Here is a 22458-nt window from a genome sequence, read left to right as displayed (position 1 = left end):
GAGGTGCAGAAGCTGCCAGGAGGCCCGCTGGAGGTGTGTCCCGGGATTCTCCGGCTGCGCTGTGCTCTCACTCGCGCGCATCGCAGCAACAGAATCACACCCAATGTTCCCAATTGTGGGGGAATCCAGATCTAGAGGGTCATCAGGGAAAAAGGGTAAACCTTTTAGGACTGAGGTGAGGTGAAATTTCTTCACCCAGTGAGTGGTGAATCTGCAGAATTCACTACCACAAAAATTAGTTGAGGCGAAACATTGTGAAATTTCAAGAAGGTATAGGGCTGGATTCTCTGCTATTGGGACTATGTCCCCACGCCGATGTCAAAACTGTGGAGTTTCAGAACAAAAAAACTGGCATGAAAGGGCCACATATTCCTAGCCCTGCAAGGGGCTAGCAAGGACCTGGTGTAAATCTAGCGGCTTTTACTGCAGACACGGGCCCCTGCACTTCTGGGTCGGAGGCTGCGCATGTGCATGGCGGCGGCCTCCAGCGGTCGCGCCGTGCTCCGTGGCGGACTCGGACTGCGGAGCTGGACACTGAAAATAGAGCCCCCCGATCGGCTGCACGCCCGACCCTGACCACCTGCCCAAACATTGACCGGCCACGTATAAGGCTTCCCCATGCCCTCCGTTTGGCCCGCCACCGACCAGGGCGGCCGTGGACTGAGTCCGCAGCCGTCACACAAGTATCCCGATCGGCAGGACCAATTATATCCACGGCGTCGGCACTTCGGCCGGTCGGGGGCGGAGAATGGCAGAGCAGGCCTCTCGCAATGGACCCAGGTAGGTGCGAGGTGTCGTGGCGTAGTCTCCGACTCTGCCGTATTTCGGGGCAAGCAGAATCGGGGAACCGGCGCCGTTCCCGATTCCGTGCGGGGAAATGGATTCTCCATTCTCCATTGCGATTTCGGTGTCGCGGTGCGGAGAATCCAGCCCATAGTTCTTGGGGCTAAATGATCGAGGGATATGGGGAGAGGGTGGGATCAGGGTGTTGAACTCGATGATCAGCCATGAGCGTAATGAATGACGGAGCTGCTTTTATTTTATGAGTATGAAATTGAATTCAATCAATTTGGTAAATGTGATTCCTCCCGGCGACTCATTTAGTACATACACCAACACGCAGTGAAAAAATAAAGTTCCATGAGGCTACATCAGTACATGACCATTTCTCAATTCTGCCACAGTCCTTCTGCCTTCGCAAACTCCTCCGCTGCTTCCACCGTCCCAAAATAAAAGTCCTTGGATTTGTAGGTCACCCTCAACTTAGCTGAATATACTATGCCGCACTGCACCTTGCTGATGCACAGTGCCTTCTTCACCCGGCTGAAGGCAGCCCGCCTCCTCGCCAGCTCCACCGTAAAGTCCTGGTATATACGTATACCAGCTCCAGCCCACTGCACCACCCGCTTCTGCATTGCCCAGCACAGGACTATACCTAAGGAACACAGAGTTACTACTCTTGGCTGCTCACTTGCCTTTAGTATAGGCTTGCACGACCGATGAGCCTGATCCAGTTCAAATCGGGAGGGATCGTCCCCCTCCCCAATAGCTTCGCCAACACCGTGGCAAAATACTCCATCAGCTTCGGGCCTTCCACCCCTTCGGGCAGACCCACAATCCTCAGATTCTGCCGCCTGGATCTGTTTTCCAGGTTTTCCATTTTGGCTCGCAGACCCTTGTTGGTCTCTATCACCCTCTTCCACTCTTTCCCCATCGAGGTGAGTTGTTCACTGCTACGATAATGCCTCTTCCACTTCCTTCAGTGTCTCACCTTGCTCCCACACCTCCGCCGCTGCGCTTGATACCGCCCCCCTCACCGGGGCAATCGCCTCCTCCACCAGCACTTTCAATACCGCCCCCATCTCCTTCTTCATCGCTTCCATGTGTTTTGTGAACTGTTTTTCAAGTTCCACAGCCATCACCTTGGTCATTTCTTCTGCTGTGAGCGATGCGGCCTCCCCAGGTGCTCCAGCCTCCGCTTTCCTTACAGTTCCTGCGCTGACTTTTCCACTCACCGGCGGACTTCCATTAACCCCCTTTTTCACGGCCGTTTTTCTCCCAAACTTGGACATTTCTCCTCCCTGCGCCTTCTTACAGCCTTTTCAGCCTCCGTTGCCCCGGGGACCGGGCGTTAAAACTCCGAAATTTCTATACCCGAGCGTGAGCCCTCTAGTGTGCAGCTGCCTCCCGCCCGCCGTCACCGGAAGTCGTCTTATGGTCTTGAATGGCCTACCAACCTCACTCAGCAGTTAAAAATGATTTCAAGCATAAAGTCCACCATCAGCACAATATTACACTAACTAGGATGAGCAATTAAAGCGGATTTGCCAGATTACCTACATCTCAACAACAGTTGTTTTAAAACAATTCATGCGTCAACAATTCTCTTCACTCTCTTAATTGCAATATTCATCCAACCAAAGGGATATTCCTTCACCATCAACCTCTTCATCGTTTTCCACTCTTTAAAATGCTAATTAGGCTGATACAGGTGTCATCAATAGAAATCAAATTTAAATGAACAAAAATGTCCACTTTTTAATCAAGCAAAATAATCAGTTTAACATTATAATTAAAACAAAAAGAAATGTATTAAATCAAAATGTTATTGCCGTGTTGATAATGCACTCCAATCCGTCTGGTGGGCAGAAAAACCTCGGGTGTACCAGCCGAGACCATGTGCTCCCTCTCGAAGGGCACCCATGTGTGGACAGAACCATGGAACAGAGTCAGGCAGTTGGGCTGAAGAACTCCCTTGGCTGCTTGTGGCATGGACTTGGAAATGGCCAGGTCCTGGAGCAGTCCCATGAGGAGGTCCTTTGACTTGCTTGTCTCTGTATTGCAGACAACCAAAGAGTAGGACAGAAATGGCGCTGGAAATTGAGGAGCAGTCCAGGTGGAAGACAGGCTGGAACATCTCTCCACCGTTTTAGAGTGAATCTCCTCTTTGTAACCTTTCCCCCAGTGGTAATAGGCACCAGAGTGTCAGGTCTCCCATTATAGCTCCACATTGCTGATGTCATCTGGGACACATTCATCGCTAATGGAATAGAGTATAAAAGTAGGGAAGTGCTGTTGCAACTGTATAGGGCATTGTTGAGACTACATCTCACGTACAGCACACAGTTTTGGTTCCCTTGTGTGAGGAAGGACGTAAATGCTTTAGAGGCATTTCAGCGAAGGTTCTCTCGATTGAGTCCAGGGATGAAGAGCTTGTCTTTTGAAGAGACATTGAGCAGATCAAGCCTATACTCACTGGAGTGTAGAAGAATTAGAGGAGATATAAGTGAGGTACATAAAATGCTAAAGGGGATTGACAGGGTAGACGTAGAGTGGATGTTTCCCCTTGTTAGACATTCTAGAACGAGAGGTCATAGATTTCGGATAAGGGCAGATTTAAAACGGAGATGAGGAGAAATTACTTCTCTCAAAGGGTCGTGAATCTGTGAAACTGTTTACCCCAGAGTGGAGTGGACACCAGAACAGTTAACAAATTCAGAGTACCAGATTATTTTGTTTCCAATTAAGGGGCAATTTGGCGTGGCCAATCCACCTACTCTGCATGTCTTTGGGTTGTGGGAGTGAAACCCACGCAGACACGGGGGGAATGTGCAAACTCCACACGGATAGTGACCCGGAGCCGGGATCGAACCCGGGTCCTCAGCGCCGTGAGGCAGCAGTGTTAACCACTGGGCCACTGGGCCACTGTGCTGCCCTCACTAAACAAATTTAAGGAGGAAATTGATGCTTTTTAATTAATAACGGGATGAAGGGTTATGGGGAGCAGCCAGGAAGTTGGAAACGAGGTGGAGATGAAATGTTTGTATTGAATGCCAGAACTTGTAAGATCGGGAAATTGCTTGTAAGTCCGGATAAAATGCTTTCTGATTGTTTACACCTGTAACAATTAAGTGTGGCTTTACACACGCAGCAATAAAAATGGATACAGTTCCACACTTTGAAACTAACTAGGATTTTCTTTCTCCCAGGTTTTGGTCTGTATGTTTATCCAAACAGCTTTTTTCAGTATGAGGGAGAATGGGCAAAGGGGAAAAAGCATGGTAAGTTCTCCTATTGCTGCTTTTTGAGGTGTTACAAATTTCACTCAACGCTTCCTTCTTTGTGTGTTGCCAAAGAATTTTTAAAAATATACATTTTTATTAAATTCTCCATTTACAATAAATTTTATAACCAAACTAACATCACAACGTAACAAAAACACAACCAACCGTATGCACCTCATCCACAAAAGAAAGGAAAAATGAAACCCCAACACCTCCCCTTTAGCAGCTGACGGTGACTAATTCCTTAAAGTAGTCATTGAATGGCTGCCATCTCCGGAAGAACCCCTCATCCGCCCTCCTGACAGTGTACTGGATTGTCTCTAGGTACAAGAAATCCATTAGGTCATCCAACCATACTGGATGGGGTAGGAGACGTCCATTCCAGCAGAACTCGCCTCTCGGCAATCAACGTGGCGAAGACGAGGACATCTGCCTTCACCTCCGTTTGCAGCCCTGGCGAGTCCCACATCCCAAAATGGCCACCAAAGTTCAAGGCTCCAGATCAATATTCAGAATTAATGACATGGTACTAAAGAACGAGACCCGACAACTTACCAGTTTGGGGTGTGTGTGTAGCTGGCCAGCCCCCCGGTGCACCGCACGCACCTGACCTCCCCCTCTGTAAAGAAGCCACTCATCTTAGCCTTGGTCAGGTGAGCTTTATGCGCAACCTTCAGCGGAATCAGGCTGAGCCGCAAACACAAAGGCGTAGACGTCACCCTACAAAGGGCCTCACTCCACACTTCATCATCCGCTATGGCTCCCAACTCTAACGTTCTACCCCCCTCCAATCCCCCCTAGAGAAAGGATCCTCTCCAACAGAGACTTCAGCGGTGCCAAAAGTCGACAAGGTGGGAATGAAAATGTGGGAGGGGTAGGGTGGGGATGCAGCCCCACTAATGGGACTGGTTTAGCACAGTGGGCTAAACAGCTGGCTTGTAATGCAGAACAAGGCCAGCAGCGCGGGTTCAATTCCTGTACTGACCTCCCCGAGCAGGCGCCGGAATGTGGTGACTAGGGGCTTTTCATAGTCACTTAATTGAAGCCTACTTGTGGCAATAAGCGATTATTATCATTATTATTATTAATGCCATGCTAATGTATTTAAATGAGGACCCTCCACACACACTGGGAACCCCTCCCACCATACAGGAACCCCCCCCCTTGGACCAAGAGGCAGCACAAGTGCACTGCTCAGGCATGTCTCTATCCCACCTGGGGGGCCGTATTTACCCTTGCTTCCCAGCATAGTCTCTTCGTCTGGTTCATGTTGATCCAGATCTCACGAGACGTTCCGGGCGTCGCAAATCTTGCGGGATTTAACAGCCTCATGCTGTTTGGTCGCGCCCAGCAGTTTTGATGCAGCAGCATTTCCTCAGTACTGCAGTAGAGTGTCTGCCCAGATTTTAGTGCCAGGTCTCTGAAATGGGGCCTTGCACCTACAGCTTGCTGACCCAGAGGCAAGTGTGCTACTCATGAAGCAGTGGCCAATATCCATATGATTATATGCTCCTAAAAATTTGTTTTATAATACATGTCTGCTTCTTATAGACACTACTTTCTGTGACCTATCACCACATGTCCCTGGCCCTACATTATGGTTGATATGTTACAATCTTTGTCGCCTGTTTTCTTCCGCATTGGTAATGTCTATCTCCCCAAAAAACTTTTTAGAGAGTAATTGTCATTGATTGCAGTCAATATCCTGAGATTTGTAAACCGGGGCCGCAGTTCAAATGTGAACCCACTGGCTCCGACAGACATGGAAGGCTCTGATTGACTTTACTTTTGGCCACACTAGGTATTGGGAAGTTTCTCATGAAGGACGGCAGTTACTACGAGGGGGAGTTTCTGAATGGAGAAATAGAAGGGAATGGTGTTCGGTACTGGGCCGCCTCAGGTACGAAAACCCCTCACATTGCTACCTATTAAAATAATCACTTACAGATGAGCTTAAACATACATCATCTTTCAGAAAAATAGAACCAAGAGCTGAGAGAAATTGAGCAAATGAACTATCTACCTGCCATTTTCACTTTAGTGATTTCACCCACATATAATTAAACATTTTTGTATATTATTATATTTTGTGTTTCTTTGTTTCCTCTACGGGCTTGATACCCTTTAGTTTTATTCTTTGTTTCTAAATGTTTGGCCTCTTCTCGAACAGTTCATATTATCTCCGTCCTATGTGTAAGGTTGAGTGAGAATTAGAATTGCTTCAAACTTGCCTGCTGCTTCAGTTGATGGACAGTTACTTGCATTTATATAGCACCTTTAATGTAGTAAACATCCCAAAAGACTTCACAGGAACATTATTCGACAACATTTGACACTGACCCACATAAGGAGATATCGGGAAAGATAACTAAACACTTGGTCAATGAATAGGGTCTTAAGGAGCATCTTTAAAGAGGAGCGAGATGAAGAGGTAGGGGAATGATATTCCAGAATCTGGGACCCAACAACTGAAGTCACAGTTGCCAATGGTGGATCAATTAAACTTGGTGATGTGTGCGAAACCAGTTGTAAGAGTGCTGAGACCTTGGAAGGTTCGAGGGCTGGCAGAGGTTACAAAGGGGGAAAGGTCATGGAAGAATTTGAAAAGAAGGGTTAGACTTTTAAAATCAAGGTGTTGCCAGACCGAGAGGCACTGTGGATCAACGAGCATAATGGTGATGGGTAAATAGGACTTGGTGCTAGTTAGGATATAGTTAGCAGAATTTTAGTTGAGCTCAAATTTAGGAAGGTGCAAAGTGGGATGGCACGCAGGGGAGCATTGGAATAGTCAAGAGGGTTTCAGCAGCGGATAGGCTGAGGCAGTGAGAGTGATTTTATGAGGTAAGAAAAGGTGGTTGCTTTGCAGATCAGTGGGAATCATTTTCCAGTGGCTCCCTTATGGAAACTGCCTTTGTGTGGATATCTGGGGTGGGATTCACCGCAATCGGCGAATTGGACCGATGCCAGCGCCAAGAACGGCGCAACCACTCTGGCGTCGGGCCAACTGGAAGTTATTCTCCGCACTTCCTAGGGCTAGGCCAGCGGCGGAGGGGTTTGCGCTGCGCCAGCCGGTGCCGAAGGGACTGCGCGAGTTAGCGCATGCGCAGAACCGCCAGCGTGGTTTAGCACATGCGCAGACCGGCCGGCGTATTCTGGCACATGCGCAGGGGGGTGTCTTCTCCACGCCGGCCATGGCGGAGCCCTACAAGAGCTGGCGCGAAAGGAAGGGGTGCCCCTACTGCACAGGCCTACCTGCAGATCGGTGGGCCTCGATTGCGGGCCAGGCCACCGTGGGGGCCCCCCCCCCCGCGCGCCCCTGAGGACCGCACCAGCCGGCCTACCAGCCAGGTCCGGCCGTGTGGGACCATGTCCAATCCACGCCGGTGGGACTGGCCAGAAACCGACGGCCACTCGGCCCATCGGGGCCCGGAGAATTGCCGGGGGGCCACTGCCAACGGCCCCCAACCGGCGTGACGTGATCCACCCACCCCGTTCGAAAACCGGCAGCGGAGAATACGGCAGCTGGTGTTGTATTGGCGGGGCGGGATTCGTGCCACCCCCCTGTATTTTCTGACCCGGCGGGGGGTCGGAGAATCCCGCCCCGGGCCAGTAAGGACAGGATTGGATTCCTCTGTGATGGCCACCCTGGATGCACAGCCTTCTTGACACTTACTGTTTTGTCTCATACATGAGCAATAAATACTGGAGGGCCTTTTGGGAAGAAAGACAAAATAAGGGGAGCACGGTAGCGCAGTGGGTTCGCCCTGCAGCCTCACGGCGCCGAGGTCCCAGGTTCAATCCCGGCTCCTGGTCACTGTCCGTGTGGAGTTTGCACATTCTCCCCGTGTTTGCGTGGGTTTCGTCCCCACAACCCAAAGATGTGCACGGTAGGTGGATTGGCCACACTAAATTGCCCCTTAATTGGAAAAAATGAATTGGGTACTCTAAATTTATTTTTAAAAAGAAAGACAAAATAATGCAGTTATATACAACACTTTATACAAAGAATGGGTGTTTAATGAGGTACCAGAGTGCTTGCAGTTCTTAGAAACAGCTACGTTACATTTAAAAAGAAATGCTTTTATATTTTTATAGGAAATGAATATTGCGGGCAGTTCTCCCAGGGAGAGATCCATGGATATGGAGTGATGAAGTACTTTAATGGCGCCCGGTATGAGGGGGAGTTTCACTATGGCGCCCGAACAGGTGAATGTATTTGATTTTTGACTACATCTACAGCCTGACTGTGCAACTTCACATTGTACCTTGTGGAGTTCCCTGTACCTACAGAGCCATAGGCTGAACCTCTGCTTCCTACTGAGAGGATGTGTAACTCTAACTAACTTATTTCTTTGTTTAGGGCATGGAGCAATGATAGATAATGAGGGACAGGTATACCGAGGCTCCTTCCACAGCAATAAGAGACAAGGAGAAGGAGAGTTGTTCTATAAGTAAGTGAACGGCAGATTAGAGAACACGTCGATGTTTCACACAGGTCCTCCTAGTTAGTGAGACAATACTTAAGAATGTGCAGAATAAGTCACAGCTGTTTCTGGCCCATTTGTTTTTCTGATTTTCCCTAAGTTTTACTTCTTTCTGTCCACCCAATTTTGAGAAGTCCCAAAATATTCTATGTAGAAGTGAATAGAAATTATTTCACAGAAAAAGGCCATTCGGCCCAACTGCTGCACGCTGGTATTTCTCCTTCACACAAGCTTCCTTCCACCTTAGTTCATCTTACCCCATCAGCATATCCTTTATGACGGGATTTCCCAGGTGATTTCCCAATCAAAAATAGACGCTAGAAGCGCATAGCTTTAAGTATGGTGAATAAGATGGGGATATGTTGGATGCGATTCAGCGACCATGTTGCACCCGGCGTGGATCTGGGCGCAATGGGTGAATCATGTGAGAGCCCCAAATTACGAGTCACCCGACTTGCTCCACCCAGCGCAATCTGGATCTCAGCCACGCTGGGCGAGGTCCAGATCTGCATATCTAAATGAGCTAGTAGGCGCATTTAAATAGCCGGACGCCGGATCGCCGGATTCACACAGCACCCAGGAGTCAATGGCCACGCCTGAGAGACCTCGCCAGGGTGCCGCTTAGGACTGATTTCTACAAATCTGTACCAGGTGTAACAGCACCTCGGGGTGGGGGGGGGGGGGGGGGGGGGGGAACGGACGACGACACAGGGCAAGGTGGTACCCAGCTTGGCAGTGCCACTTTGGCCTAGAGAATGGGGGGGGATGTCCAGAAAGCTGGAGGGGTGGGGGGATTGCTGAAAGGGTGTGTGGTAGAGATCAGGATTGCTGTTTAAAATGGTGTCACAATCTGTGAGGAGATTGCCAGCAGGAAATCAACTAAAGTGTGATCTCAGCAGGGAGAAACCTCCCAAAGCCCCAAGAGCCGGTGAATAGCGGGGTGAATCTCCGCGCTGCAGCTGTCGAGAAACACCCCGCCAAACATGCCCAAACGCAGACTTTAACTTTTGTCTGCTGATTCACGCCTGTATCAGCGTTTTGGAGGAGAAGTTCCACTCTGCCCTCATAGTGCAGTCAAATCTGAAATATCGGACATGGTACCAAGGCATGATAAGCTCCATGAAGTGTAGCTCAACTGGGACTCAGTGGTTTCAGAAGAGGACAGGAGGGGATTAAACTGCCAGAGGAAACTCTTTAGAAGTGGGTGGTGTAGAAGTATTGTCAATGGACTAGTAATCCAGAGACCCAGGGTAATGCTCTAGGGATCCGGGCTCAAATCCACCATAGCAGACGGTGAATAAAAGATCTGGAATTAAAATTCTGACCATGAAACCATATCCTCTGAAAGGCCAGTTGGGGACGGGCAATAAAAGCTGGCCCAGCCAGTGACACCCAAATCCCCTGAATGACTAAAAATAGACTGATCTCATTGGACACACAATACACAGAACAGGGCACTACCACCCCACATATGATGAACTTTAAAATCAATTAATGAGGAAAAAGATTGCTTTGACAAGAACTAATGACTCTTTTACTGCTGGGTTAGAAAGTCTTTGTTGCTCCATCAATACAAATTCCATTCTGTCAAATCTCCAGTGGATTCCTTTGTGAAGGATTTCATTAATATGCCTGCTCGCAGTTACTCATCCACACAGTCATGTTTTAATGACCTTGTGCCCTCCTTTCATGGCAGTGCCCTGCTCAGAATCATTGCCTGTCTTCTCTCAAGCATCTTCCCCATATCTTTCATATGTCTTCATTGGAACTGGTTGACTGTGAACGGTAAAGTTCAGTCGCTGGTCTGTGCTGACTTAGCTGACATTGGCCTGGGTTAGAGGAAGGGAATGAAACAATGGCAACACCAAGCCCCTGGGCGAGGACAGTGTAAGTCAGATAGGGTTCCTGCTCCTGCTGGCTCTTCAGTGACCCCTGTTGAGTGAGGAAGGCAATAGGATCAGCTGATGTACCCTCTGGGCTCGAATGCATTGACAACTGTTTTACTGAGGCATTGGTAGACACTTGGTGAGGCTAAGCAACTTCAGGAGAGAAAGAAATGAGTGGAGAAAAGGCAGATGACCTGAAGTAATCAGAATCAAAGCACAGAGAACTGATCTTGGCACTGACTTTAGCCACATTTGTATTGGACTCAGGCTGCAGCTAGTGACACCAATAGCTCTCGGTGCCAGTTAACTGTGGGCTTCAGGTGGTTATTGGGCACAATTATCATAATTATGCGTAAAAACATCCTTGATTTTTCCATTTATCGCATATTGTTTCTGTGGGTACGGACTCCATTAAGGGATACAATTTTCTATAAGCACTGCATAGTGTTAGGGTACAGGTCCATCCATGGGCATTGAGTAATGTCACAGTACGGTTCTATATAGTAATGCAGGAGTGCAGTTTTCCTATATCTTATCCAGGCAGCCTTTCTTTGTGTGTTTTGGCAGATGCTCAGCTAGTCATGAACTGGATAGTCAGGTTTTTCAGTGGGCGTCTAGTAATTCCAAAAATGGAAATCTGCTGCCAAAATAATTTTTATGTTAACTAGAAACCCACGATAGTTGAGATATAAGAACGTTAATTTATTGTCATGTTTTTAAAAATTTTCATAAACTTCTTCAACAGCAACGTATTGTCCTACACCTTCCCCTACCCCTGTCCAGTTTTGATCTTCGCTAAACGTGGCTGGCCAGTGTTTGACCCTAGTAAACCACAGCGGAGGCTGCTGTTGGCCGTACCTTATGTCCACACACCTGCACTTTCCAACAGAGAGCACTTGATACTGTTTAGGAGTGGAAAACTCGAGCCAATTTTCCTCACTCCCACTTCCCTCTATGCAGACACATTAAGGTCAATTGGTGGATCCTCCCCTTCTTACCACTAAGAATGGCAGATTTAGCACCGACCAGGGGCTAAAACCTCTCTATGTTTGACTCTGTGTTATATTCATCAGTGGCTTTACTCAGTTAGCTGCTGGAGGAGTTGGCAAGATCACTTTTACAGGTTAATGGCTCGGAGTAAAGAACATGGCAATATACTGAACTCATTGTATAAAATCTCGAGGATAAGGGGTATTAGCTGAAGTTGTTTTTACATTACTTAACATTAGCTAACTTCTGCTATTTTGACCAGCCAGCTGTAGCTGTGCGTGTTGTATGGGCCAGGGTTTAGAGAACCCCAAAGTGTATCATGGAGTTCACCTGACCCACAACCTTTAATAGATTGTGGTATGGGGAGTACACAGCCCACTCTACAGGTGTGATACAGCAGAAATGGAAAAGTATTTTTTTAAGCAAAACAATGTTTATTCTATGAACTCAATTTAACCTTTTTAAAACATACAGTGAACATCTTAGCAACCATTAATTCAAATACAACCCCCAAAGAATACAACACTAAGTAATCCTTAATAACTTCCCAAACAACATCCAGAAGACAGAAGAAACACCTTTTAACAGAAGCACATTAGGTTTACATTCACTACTGAGAACATTTATAATTCTGAATTCACCAAATGATCAAGAGATAGTCTTTTCATGGCAGAGAGATCAACAGTGCACTTGCTCTGTCTGGCTTCAGCTCCAACACTGAAAACGAAACTAAAACACACCCTGCAGCAAACGGCCTAAAACGAAAGTAAAAAGCTGACACAGTCCAGCTCCACCCACTCTCTGACATCACTGCAGTAGTGTGATGAATGGTTACTGCCTTATCATCATGTAAGGTGATGTCCCCTTTAAGACCGGGCTTGGAACCCTGGGGACTCTGCCTCTGGCTCCGCCCATCTGGGAGCCATACATAAAGGGCTGCCTCATGGTCTGTAACAGTCAGCTCTCGTCTCTAGCTCTAGCATAGTTATTCGGCTAATAAAGCCTTCTTTACAGTTTAATCTCTAAGCGTCATTATTGAGGGTACCTCAAGTAGTAAACACCCATTTCTTAAAGGTACTCTCACTACGGATATTTATATACACACCCATTTATAAAAGGTACTCTCACTACAGATATTTATATACACACCCATTTATAAACACCCATTTGTTAAAGGTACTCTCACATGACATCTCCCCCCAAGAAAATAAAATAAACCATCAACTTCAAGATGGTTTCATTTTTCACCATTTCACTATCCTTTAAGAAATGCACACAGTAAATATACTTTTTTGTTTCAAAAAACAACATTCACAAACAGGTATAAGGGCAGCACGGTAGCATTGTGGATAGCACAATTGCTTCACAGCTCCAGGGTCCCAGATTCGATTCCGGCTTGGGTCACTGTCTGTGCGGAGTCTGCACATCCTCCCCGTGTGTGCGTGGGTTTCCTCCGGGTGCTCCGGTTTCCTCCCACAGACCAAAGATGTGCAGGTTAGGTGGTCTGGCCACGATAAATTGCCCTTCGTGTCCAAAATTGCCCTTAGTGTTGGGTGGGGTTACAGGGTTATGGGGATAGGGTGGAGGTGTTGACCTTGAGTAGGGTGCTCTTTCCAAGAGCCGGTGCAGACTCGATGGGCTGAATGGCCTCCTTCTGCACTGTAAATTCTATGATGATAATATAGTCCATTTTTCTTTTCGTTCTTCTTCCTCCAACTGAAATCTGTCTCGATTGACAGTTTCTTCGAACAAGAAGCACAACCTGTCCATTTCTCTAAGCCTCGGCATTTCTCTTTAAAGTCAGATACTTTAGTTCAATCTGACACAAGAGTCCCTTGTAATTCTCCAACACATGAGCATTGGCTATCACAGCTTTCAGGCCGTCAAATGCCTGTTGAAAGTCCGCTGTCCATTGAAATTTGCGACTTTTCTTCAGCAAGTCCATCAGTGGAGCAACCACGCTACAAAACTTTTGCACAAATGTTCGATCAAATCCACTCCTGCCAAGAAATCGCATTATTTCTCTTCGTCTTGAGGGTATCGGAAACTCCTCAAGGAAAGTGACTTGTGCTTTTCCAAATTCACTTTTGGCTAGATTTATCACCAAACCCGCCTCCTGCAGTCGATCGAATAACTCCATCAGATGTTTCAAATGTTCTGTCCCATGTCTGGCTGAAAATTACCAGATCTTCGATGTATACCGCACAATTGGGTAATCCTGAAATTACTTTGTTAGTTAACAGTTGAAATGTGGCTGGTGCATTTTTTATGCCAAATGGCATAACTTTGAATTGGTATATACCATCTGGAGTCACAAAAGCTGAAATCTCCTTAGCCCTTTCGGATAAAGACGCCTGCCAGTAACCTTTAAGTAAATCCAGTTTGGAAATAAAAACTGATTGTCCCACTTTCTCAATGCAATCCTCCAAATGTGGGATAAGATAAGAGTCCGTTCATGTAACTGCATTAATCTTTCTTTAGTCCACACACAACCGTTGGGTACCGTCTGGTTTAGGTACCATCACTATGGTTGAGCTCCATTGGCTGCAACCCACTTCAATTATGCCATTTTTAAGCATACTATCAATCTCTTTGTTAACCTGTGCCAATTTTAAAGGGTTAAGTCTGTATGGATGTTGTTTGATCGGAACAGCCTTTCCCACATCTACATCATGTATAGCCATTTTAGTACTTCCCAATTTATCTCTACAAACTTGCCCTTGTGATATCAATAACTCTTTCAGGTCAGTCTGTTTTTCCTCGGGAAGGTAACTCAACAATTTATACCAATTTTTAAGAACATCCTCGTTTTCCAATTTAATTTGAGGTATGCCAAATTCACAGTCATCTGGATTTGGTTCGTCACTTTGAGTTAGAATCATTAAAACCTCCTCCTTTTTCTCTCCTTCCCTTTCAAAGTACCTTTTAAGCATATTCACATGACACACTCGGTGAGTCTTCCCTCTATCTGGTGTTTTTACCATATAAATCACCTCACTTAATTTCCTTTCGATCTGATAAGGTTCACAAAACCTAGCTTTTAAAGGTTCACCTACCACTGGTAACAACACTGAAACTTTATCTCCACTGGCAAAATTACAAACTTTGGATTCCTTGTCCGCTATCCCTTTCATCACATTTTGTGCAACTTTTAAATGTTGTCTCGCCAATTCACCTGCTCTATTTAATCGTTCCCTAAAATATGACACGTAATCCAATAATGTAATTTCCGATTTCTCAGTCACCAATTTTTCCTTAATCAATTTAAGTGGTCCTCTTACCTCATGACCAAAACTGTTTAGCACAGGGCTAAATCGCTGGCTTAGAAAGCAGACCAAGGCAGGCCAGCAGCACGGTTCAATTCCCGTAACAGCCTCCATGAACAGGCGCCGGAATGTGGTGACTAGGGGCTTTTCACAGTAACTTCATTTGAAGCCTACTTGTGACAATAAGCGATTTTCATTTCAAAAGGACTAAATTTGGTTGACCCATTAGGTGCATCCCTAATTGCAAACAGTACCAATGGAATTCCTTTATCCCAATCCTCTGGATAATCGTGACAATAAGCCCTCAACATTGTCTTTAATGTCTGATGCCACCTTTCTAACGCTCCCTGCGATTCTGGATGGTTCACAGTTGATTTAAATTGTTTTATTCCTAAGCTATCCATAACTTCTTTGAATAACCATGAGGTAAAATTTGATCCTTGATCCGATTGTATTTCTATGAATAGTCCATATCTAGTAAAGAATTTAAGTAACTCCTCCACAATCTTTTTAGCTGTAATATTACGTACTGGAATGGCCTCTGGAAACCTAGTAGACACAGCCATTATAGTCAAAAGATATTGATTCCCACTTTTTGTTTTAGGAAGCGGTCCTCCGCAATCAATTAGGACCCGTGTAAAAGGTTCCTCAAATGCTGGAATGGGTATTAAGCGCGCTGGTTTTATCACTGCTTGAGGTTTCCCTATCACTTGACATGTTTGACATGATTGACAAAATTTAACGACATCTTTATGTAGTCCAGGCTAATAAAAATGTTTCTGGATTTTAGCTTGAGTTTTCCTTATTCCCAAATGACCTCCCACTGGTACCTCGTGCAACTCGCAATACCTCCTTTCTATACCCTACCGGCAATACTACTTGATGAACTTCTGCCCACTTTTCATCCGCCTGCATATGTACAGGTCTCCATTTTCTCATCAAGACATCACTTTTACGGTAATAACACTCTGGTATACACTCAGATTCCTCTTCCGTGTATGCTTTCTGATACATCCGTTTTATTTCTACATCTTTCTATTGTAACCCAGCCAATTTTCCTGAACTAAAAATATCCGCCCCATCCTCCATCTGTTCTTTTCCAACCATCAGATCAAAAATCGTTTCTGATAATTGCACTTCAACTTCATCTTCACTCTTTGATTTCTCCTTTTGTCTTAACCTGTGACTTTGTGACCTTGTTACCACACAATTCGGAAAAATCCCAGGATATTCGTCCTTCAACACTTCAGTTGTCTGATTTTCCACTGGCTTATCAACTACAGTAGGCATCACTCCAACCTGCAATCCAGCTATATCGTTACCCAAGATAAACTGTATTTCTGGACAAGATAGTTTCTCTATTGCTCCTACTACCACTTCACCACTCTTCACTGTACTTTCCAACCTTATCTTATATAATTGAACACTACTCCTCTCAGCCTGAATTCCACATATTACCACCTTTTCTGGCAACGTTCTTCCCAAACTACATAATTCCTCATCTCTTACCATTAAAGATTGACTAGCTCCCGTATCTCTTAAAATTGTGACTTCTTTACCTGCTCCTCCTGATACACATAGGTAACTTTACCCACACGAGTAAATTTTTTAAAGAGATCTGGCACCTTCTTATTAATCACCTCTTGATCAGCTGTACAATCTTTTGCACCTCCTTCGCTTCACTTGGGCTTTCCTTTACCACTGTAACAAACCCTGCTGTCTTATCCTGTTTTACCACATCAGCCTTCCCAGTGCTTTTCTTCAACCTCCAACACTGTGACTTTACATGGCCTAGTTTATTACAGTGAAAACATTTGAAACTTTTCTTTTCTTTTCCACCCTCCTGGATTTCTTTTTTAATCTGAGGTACATTCTCCTTATTATCTCCCATCAGATCACCTTTACCTTTACAACTTGAGTATTTCTCATGTCCCCAGTTTCTATCCCTCACAGGCTGAAACTGATGGTGGAAACCAAGCTTTGATTTCTGAATTAATTCATAATCATCTGCCATTTCTGCTGCTAATCTCGCAGTTTTAACCCTCTGCTCTTCCACATGAGTTCTCACTACATCAGGAATTGAATTTTCTCCGAAAGTATAATTTATCTGAGAGCTTCATGGGTTTGGTCTATTTTCAAAGCCCTTATCCACCTATCAAAATTACTCTGTTTGATCCTTTCAAACTCCATGTATGTTTGACCAAATTCTTTCCTTAAATTTCTAAACCTTTGTCTGTAGGCTTCAGGCACTAGTTCATATGCACCTAAGATGAATTTTTTCACCTCCTCATACGTCCCAGATACCTCCTCCGGTAGCGATGCAAACACTTCACTAGCCCTATCTATCAGCTTTGTTTGAATCTGTAATACACACATGTCCTGTGGCCATTTCATTTGTTTAGCTACCTTCTCAAATGAAATGAAAAAGGCTTCCACTTCCTTCTCGTCAAACCTCGGCAATGCTTGGACATATTTAAATAGATCCCCACCAAGCCTTCGACTATGACATTCTTTCTCACTATCCTCATCACTATCATCCAACTGTACGTTTCCCTTTACGGCTACCAATTTTAACTGACTGTCATGTTTCACGGCCATTTTCTGAAGTTCAAACTTTCTCTTTATCTTTTTCCCTGATCTGTATCTCTCTCTTTCTTTTTGTTCTGCTCGGGCTATTCTTTCTTTTCTTCTTTCTTCTCTCTTCTCTCTCTCTTTCTTTTTCCTCTCTCTCCCTTTCGTCTTCAAGCCGTTTTCATTCTTTCTCATGTTCCATTTGTTTAAGTTATAACTGAATTTTTGCCATTTCCAATGAGTCAAACTGTATCTCAGGCAACTTTAAATGCTTAGCCACCGCCATAATTACCTCATTTTCACATTTTGTCAGGTAATGTTAACTGCAATGTTTTTGCCAAATCTAACAGTCTGCTTTTAGTCTCTGTCCATAAGGTACTGCGTGTGACCGTCTCCACCCCCAAAAACCTCAGAGCCTCTGAAAGAGCCATTGTCCACAACACATTCCCCACTTAAACTAAAATACCACACCTGAAAAGCAACCACAATATGCTCACTCCTCACTCTATGTTCACTAAGCCAATCCAATAAATAGACTTTTATCCCCTCGAGCCCCCAATTTGTTACGGTCCAAGGTTTAGAGAACCCCAAAGTGTATCATGGAGTTCATCTGACCCAATAGATTGTGATATGGGGAGCACACAGCCCACTCTACAGGGGTGGTACAGCAGAAATGAAAAAGTAATTTTTAAAGCAAAAGAATGTTTATTCTATGAACTCAAGTTAACCTTTTTGAAACATACAGTGAACATCTTAGCAACCATCAATTCAAATACAACCCCCAAAGAATACAACACTAAGTAATCCTTAATACCTTCCCAAACAACATCGAGAAGACAGAAGAAACATCTTTCAACAGAAGCACATTAGGTTGACATTCACTACTGAGAACATTTATAATTCTGAATTCACCAAATGATCAAGAGATAGTCTTTTCATGGCAGAGAGATCAACAGTGCACTTGCTCTGTCTGGTTTCAGCTCCAACACTGAAAACGAAACTGAAACACACCCTGCAGCATACGGCCTAAAACGAAAGTAAAAAGCTGACAGACAGCCCAGCTCCACCCACTCTCTGACATCACTGCAGTAGTAAACACCCATTTCTTAAAGGTAATCTCACTACAGATATTTATATACACACCCATTTATAAACACCCATGTCTTAAAGGTACTCTCACATGACAGTGTGTCTACATGACAGTGTGTCTACACGACAGGAATATAGAGTTAATTGAAGGTGCGACTGTGTAAAGGAGTGAACAATTCTAATCTGCCAGTATTAATCTACAGAACCAGCTCTGACTTGACTAGAATAGAATTGTATGAGGCACTCGTGAAGGAATTGGTCTCGACCCCCACCCCCTCCCCCTATGCCTTGAGCTTTGAACCACATGAAATGTAACTCCAATATGACTAAAGACAAACTGGGAAGGGGTGTCGGCAATGAAGTATCTGTCAGTAGTTGTCCTCTTGTCTATATGTTGGAAAGTTGCAAGTTCAAGTCACACGTCTGGCACCTGAACATTTGATCTAGGCTGACACCTCTGTGCAGCATTGTGTGAAATGCTATTTTTGGGATGAGACGTTAAATTGAGGTCCATCCGCCTGCATGCAGAATGGAAGCAGCAGTCATTTTGTGGTGATCCAGTGAACACTTATCCCTCAATCAGCAATACAGATACGATGGTCTTAGAACATAAGAACTAGGAGCAGGATTAGGCCATCTGACCTTTCGAGCCTGCTCCGCCATTCAATTAGATCATGGCTGATCTTTTGTGGACTCAGCTCCACTTTCCGGCCCGAACACCATAACCCTTTATTCCTTTATTCTTCAAAAAAAACTATCTTTATCTTGAAAACATTTAATGAAGGAGACTCAACTGTTTCACTGGGCAGGGAATTCCATAGATTCACAACCCTTTGGGTGAAGAAGTTCCTCCTAAGCTCAGTCCTATATCAACTTCCCCTTATTTTGAAGCTATGCCCCCTAGTTCTGCTTTCACCCGCCAGTGGAAACAACCTGCCCGCATCTATCCTATCTATTCCCTTCATAATTGTTTTGTTTCTATAAGATCCCCTGCATCCTTCTAAATTCCAACGAATACAGTCTTTTGTGAGGGCCACGAAGAATCCAGCACGAGTTTTAAGAATACAAAGTAATAACATTTATTTACAATAACATATATATATATATATAACAGCAGCAGCAACTTCCCTTGCTGCACACTCCCTCCTGCTGTTTCCAAACTAGCCAGCTTTATTTATACTAGGAGTTTACTAGTGGTTTCTCCGCCCCCCTCATTGGGGAAGCTCATACTCCCACAGGATTGTGGGATTGTCATTAGTCCCCAGCCAATGGTAAGCAGGCAGGTTATAACATCCCTCCCCCCCCAAAGTCCAAGGAATCCACCGAAGACCCTGGCGAAGGAGGGCGTCGGACTCGTTTTGCCGCAGGCCGGACACCATTTGCACGCGGCGCTGGATCAGGCGGCGTGTAACGAGACGGAGACCGGCGCTTCCGTGATGAATGGCGCAACGGTTGTACATCCACAGCCTGTGGACCCGAGGATTCCCCCTCTGATGCATCCTGTGTCTCCATCTCGGAGTCAGAGTCTGCTGCCTCCGTCATGTCAGCGTCTCTATCTCCATTCGGTTCTGTAACGACCTGCGCAGGCTTCGAGTGAGGCACTAGTGGAAGATTGTGAGGACTACCTTCCCTTGTCTCTGGCCTCTGCGGCTGTAGAAATGAGCTCCGGGGGCGGGGAATCTTTTGAGGGGATAGTCTTCTGGACCGAACGTGGTCTACATGTTTGGCTTGCACCTGGTAAGATATAGGGTTGCAACCACCTCACCGGTCGTGGGGGCGACATGGGGCCGGTCGATAAAGGCAATCGGCTCAGTGCGTCGGCATTTGCGATCTGCGTACCTGGTTAGTGCTCCAGAGAATATTCGTATGCAGCAAGCAACAAAGCCCAGCGCTGGATCCGTGCGGAAGCAATGGGCGGTATTGGCTTATCCTCTCTGAAAAGTCCCAGCAGAGGCTTATGATCAGTCCCGATAGCGAAATGGCGGCCATACAGGTACTGGTGGAAGCGTTTAACCGCAAAAACCATTGCCAGGCCCTCCTTCTCGATCTGCGCGTACTTTTTCTCCGCTGCAGTCAAATGTGCGGGAGGCGAAAGCTATCGGTCGCTCGGCCCCGTTCTCCATCTTGTGGGACAGGACGGCCCCAATACCATACGGGGATGCATCACATGTGACGAGCAAAGGCTTTCCAGGATCATAGTGGGTTAGTAACCCAGACGATGACAATTGTTGCTTTACCCGCCGGAAAGCGGTTTCTTGCGGCTGACCCCAAACCCAGGTGTGATTTTTCTTTAGCAGAAGGTGCAAAGGGGCCAGCGTAGTTGCCAGATTGGGAAGGAACTTCCCGTAATAGTTTACGAGACCGAGAAAAGAACGAAGATGCGAAGTGTCAGTTGGGGCGGGGGCCTGTTGAATTGCACGCACCTTCTCTGCGACGGGGTGCAAACCTTCGCAGTCCACCCGATAACCTAGGTAGACTACTTCCTTTGCCTGAAATACGCACTTTGTGCGACGTAAACGGACTCCAGCCTCCGAAAAGCGTCTAAGGACATCCTCCAGATTTTCCAAATGTTCCTGCTCCGACGTCCCTGTAATCAAAACGTCATCTAAGTAGACAGCAACACGTGGTAAACCTCTCAAAATGCCCTCCATAACACGTTGAAAAATTGCGCAGGCAGAGGATACTCCAAAGGGCAACTGTGTATATTCATACAGGCCCCGGTGTGTATTAATCGTTACATATGGTCGGGAGGCAGGGTCCAGCTCCAACTGCAGGTAGGCGTGACTCATATCTTATTTTGTGAACGAGAGTCCACCTGCAAGCTTCGGGTAGAGATCCTCTATGCGAGGCATTGGATATCGGTCGAGTCGGGAAGCCGTATTCACTGTAAGTTTATAGTCGCCACACAAGCGAACTGTGGCATCTGGCTTCATTACAGGTACAATTGGTGCTGCCCAGTCAGCAAAACGGACGGGCCTGATAATACCCAAACGCTCCAAATGAGTGAGCTCCCCTTCTACCTTCTCGAGCAAGGCGTAAGGCACCGGACGCACCCGGAAATAGCGCGGCGTGGCTCCTGGTTCGACTTGGATACGGGCTACGGCCCCTTTTATTTTCCCCAAACCAGGCTGGAATACATCTGGGTATCGTCCTAGCACCTCAGTCAACCCTTCAGAAACTGTTTGGAGGATGTGCTGCCATTGCAACCGCAAATGGCGCAACCAGTCCCGACCCAACAGGCTGGGCCCATGGCCACGCACCACGATAAGTGGGAAACTCCCCTCCTGGCGTCCATAAACAACAGGGGTCATTGTAGTTCCTGCAATGTCCAATGGTTCCCCCGTGTAGGTGGCCAACCTGGCCTGTGAGTCGGTTAATGTAAGGGTCTGTGTACCCTGTTTGATGCGGTCGAATGTCCTCTGGGTGATCACGGAGACCGCTGCGCCAGTGTCCAACTCCATCTCAAGCGGGTGGCCATTGACCCGTACTGTCACCTTAATGGGGGCCACACGGGGAGCTGCCACACAATGCAGCTGCAGGCAGTCATCCTCCGTCTCCACGTCCTCAGGAGTAGTCGCCGCAGGTTCATCCACATGGAAGGTACAACCCCTGGGCTGGTCCCAGTTATGGCCCTTGGGCTGGTCCCAGTTTCGGTCGGAACAACGGCGCCTCTGGTGCCCCCAGGACCGCCGTCCGCGACGGGGTCGGCGCCTACAAGTCTGACACGGACATGGCTCCTCATCCATTGGTTCTGGAGAAGGCTCCCTTCGGGGAGGAATGTCCGACGGCCACTGGCGTCGGTCCGGACGTTGCCTCGCCCAAGGTACTGCAGGAGAGCGGGGGGACGTTTTCGGATGGAAGGGGTTGCACCCCAAGGCATGCACTTCCATTCCCTGTAGCTCCTGCACTCCTCGTTCTGCGCTCTCTCGGGACAATACTATTTGAATGGCCTGTTGAAAAGTCAATGTTGGCTCAGCTAACAACTTTCTCTGGGTGGCCGCATTGTTAATACCGCAAACCAAACGGTCGCGTAACATTTCTGACAAGGTCTCACCATAGTCACAGTACTCCGCAATCCTGCATAGCCTGGATAGAAAATCGGCAAGGG

General features: G+C 46.5%; 1 protein-coding gene across 2 annotated transcripts in view; it reads left to right on the top strand.

The window, feature by feature from the left end:
* The window catches only part of LOC140392622 (MORN repeat-containing protein 1-like), a 347348-nt gene that overhangs the window by 20196 nt on the left and 304694 nt on the right, over positions 1 to 22458 (top strand). For both annotated transcript variants that reach the window (XM_072478054.1, XM_072478053.1), the window contains exons 2-5: positions 3990 to 4061; positions 5866 to 5964; positions 8160 to 8270; positions 8425 to 8515. In XM_072478054.1, the coding sequence (XP_072334155.1) occupies positions 3990 to 4061; positions 5866 to 5964; positions 8160 to 8270; positions 8425 to 8515 (373 nt within the window). The remainder of the gene's footprint in view (positions 1 to 3989; positions 4062 to 5865; positions 5965 to 8159; positions 8271 to 8424; positions 8516 to 22458) is intronic.

This window comes from Scyliorhinus torazame, chromosome 16, assembly GCF_047496885.1.
Source record: "Scyliorhinus torazame isolate Kashiwa2021f chromosome 16, sScyTor2.1, whole genome shotgun sequence".
In the NCBI taxonomy this organism is placed as follows: Eukaryota; Metazoa; Chordata; class Chondrichthyes; order Carcharhiniformes; family Scyliorhinidae; genus Scyliorhinus; species Scyliorhinus torazame.
Note: the sequence above shows the minus strand (reverse complement) of the source record. Positions and strands in the feature narration are given on the sequence as shown.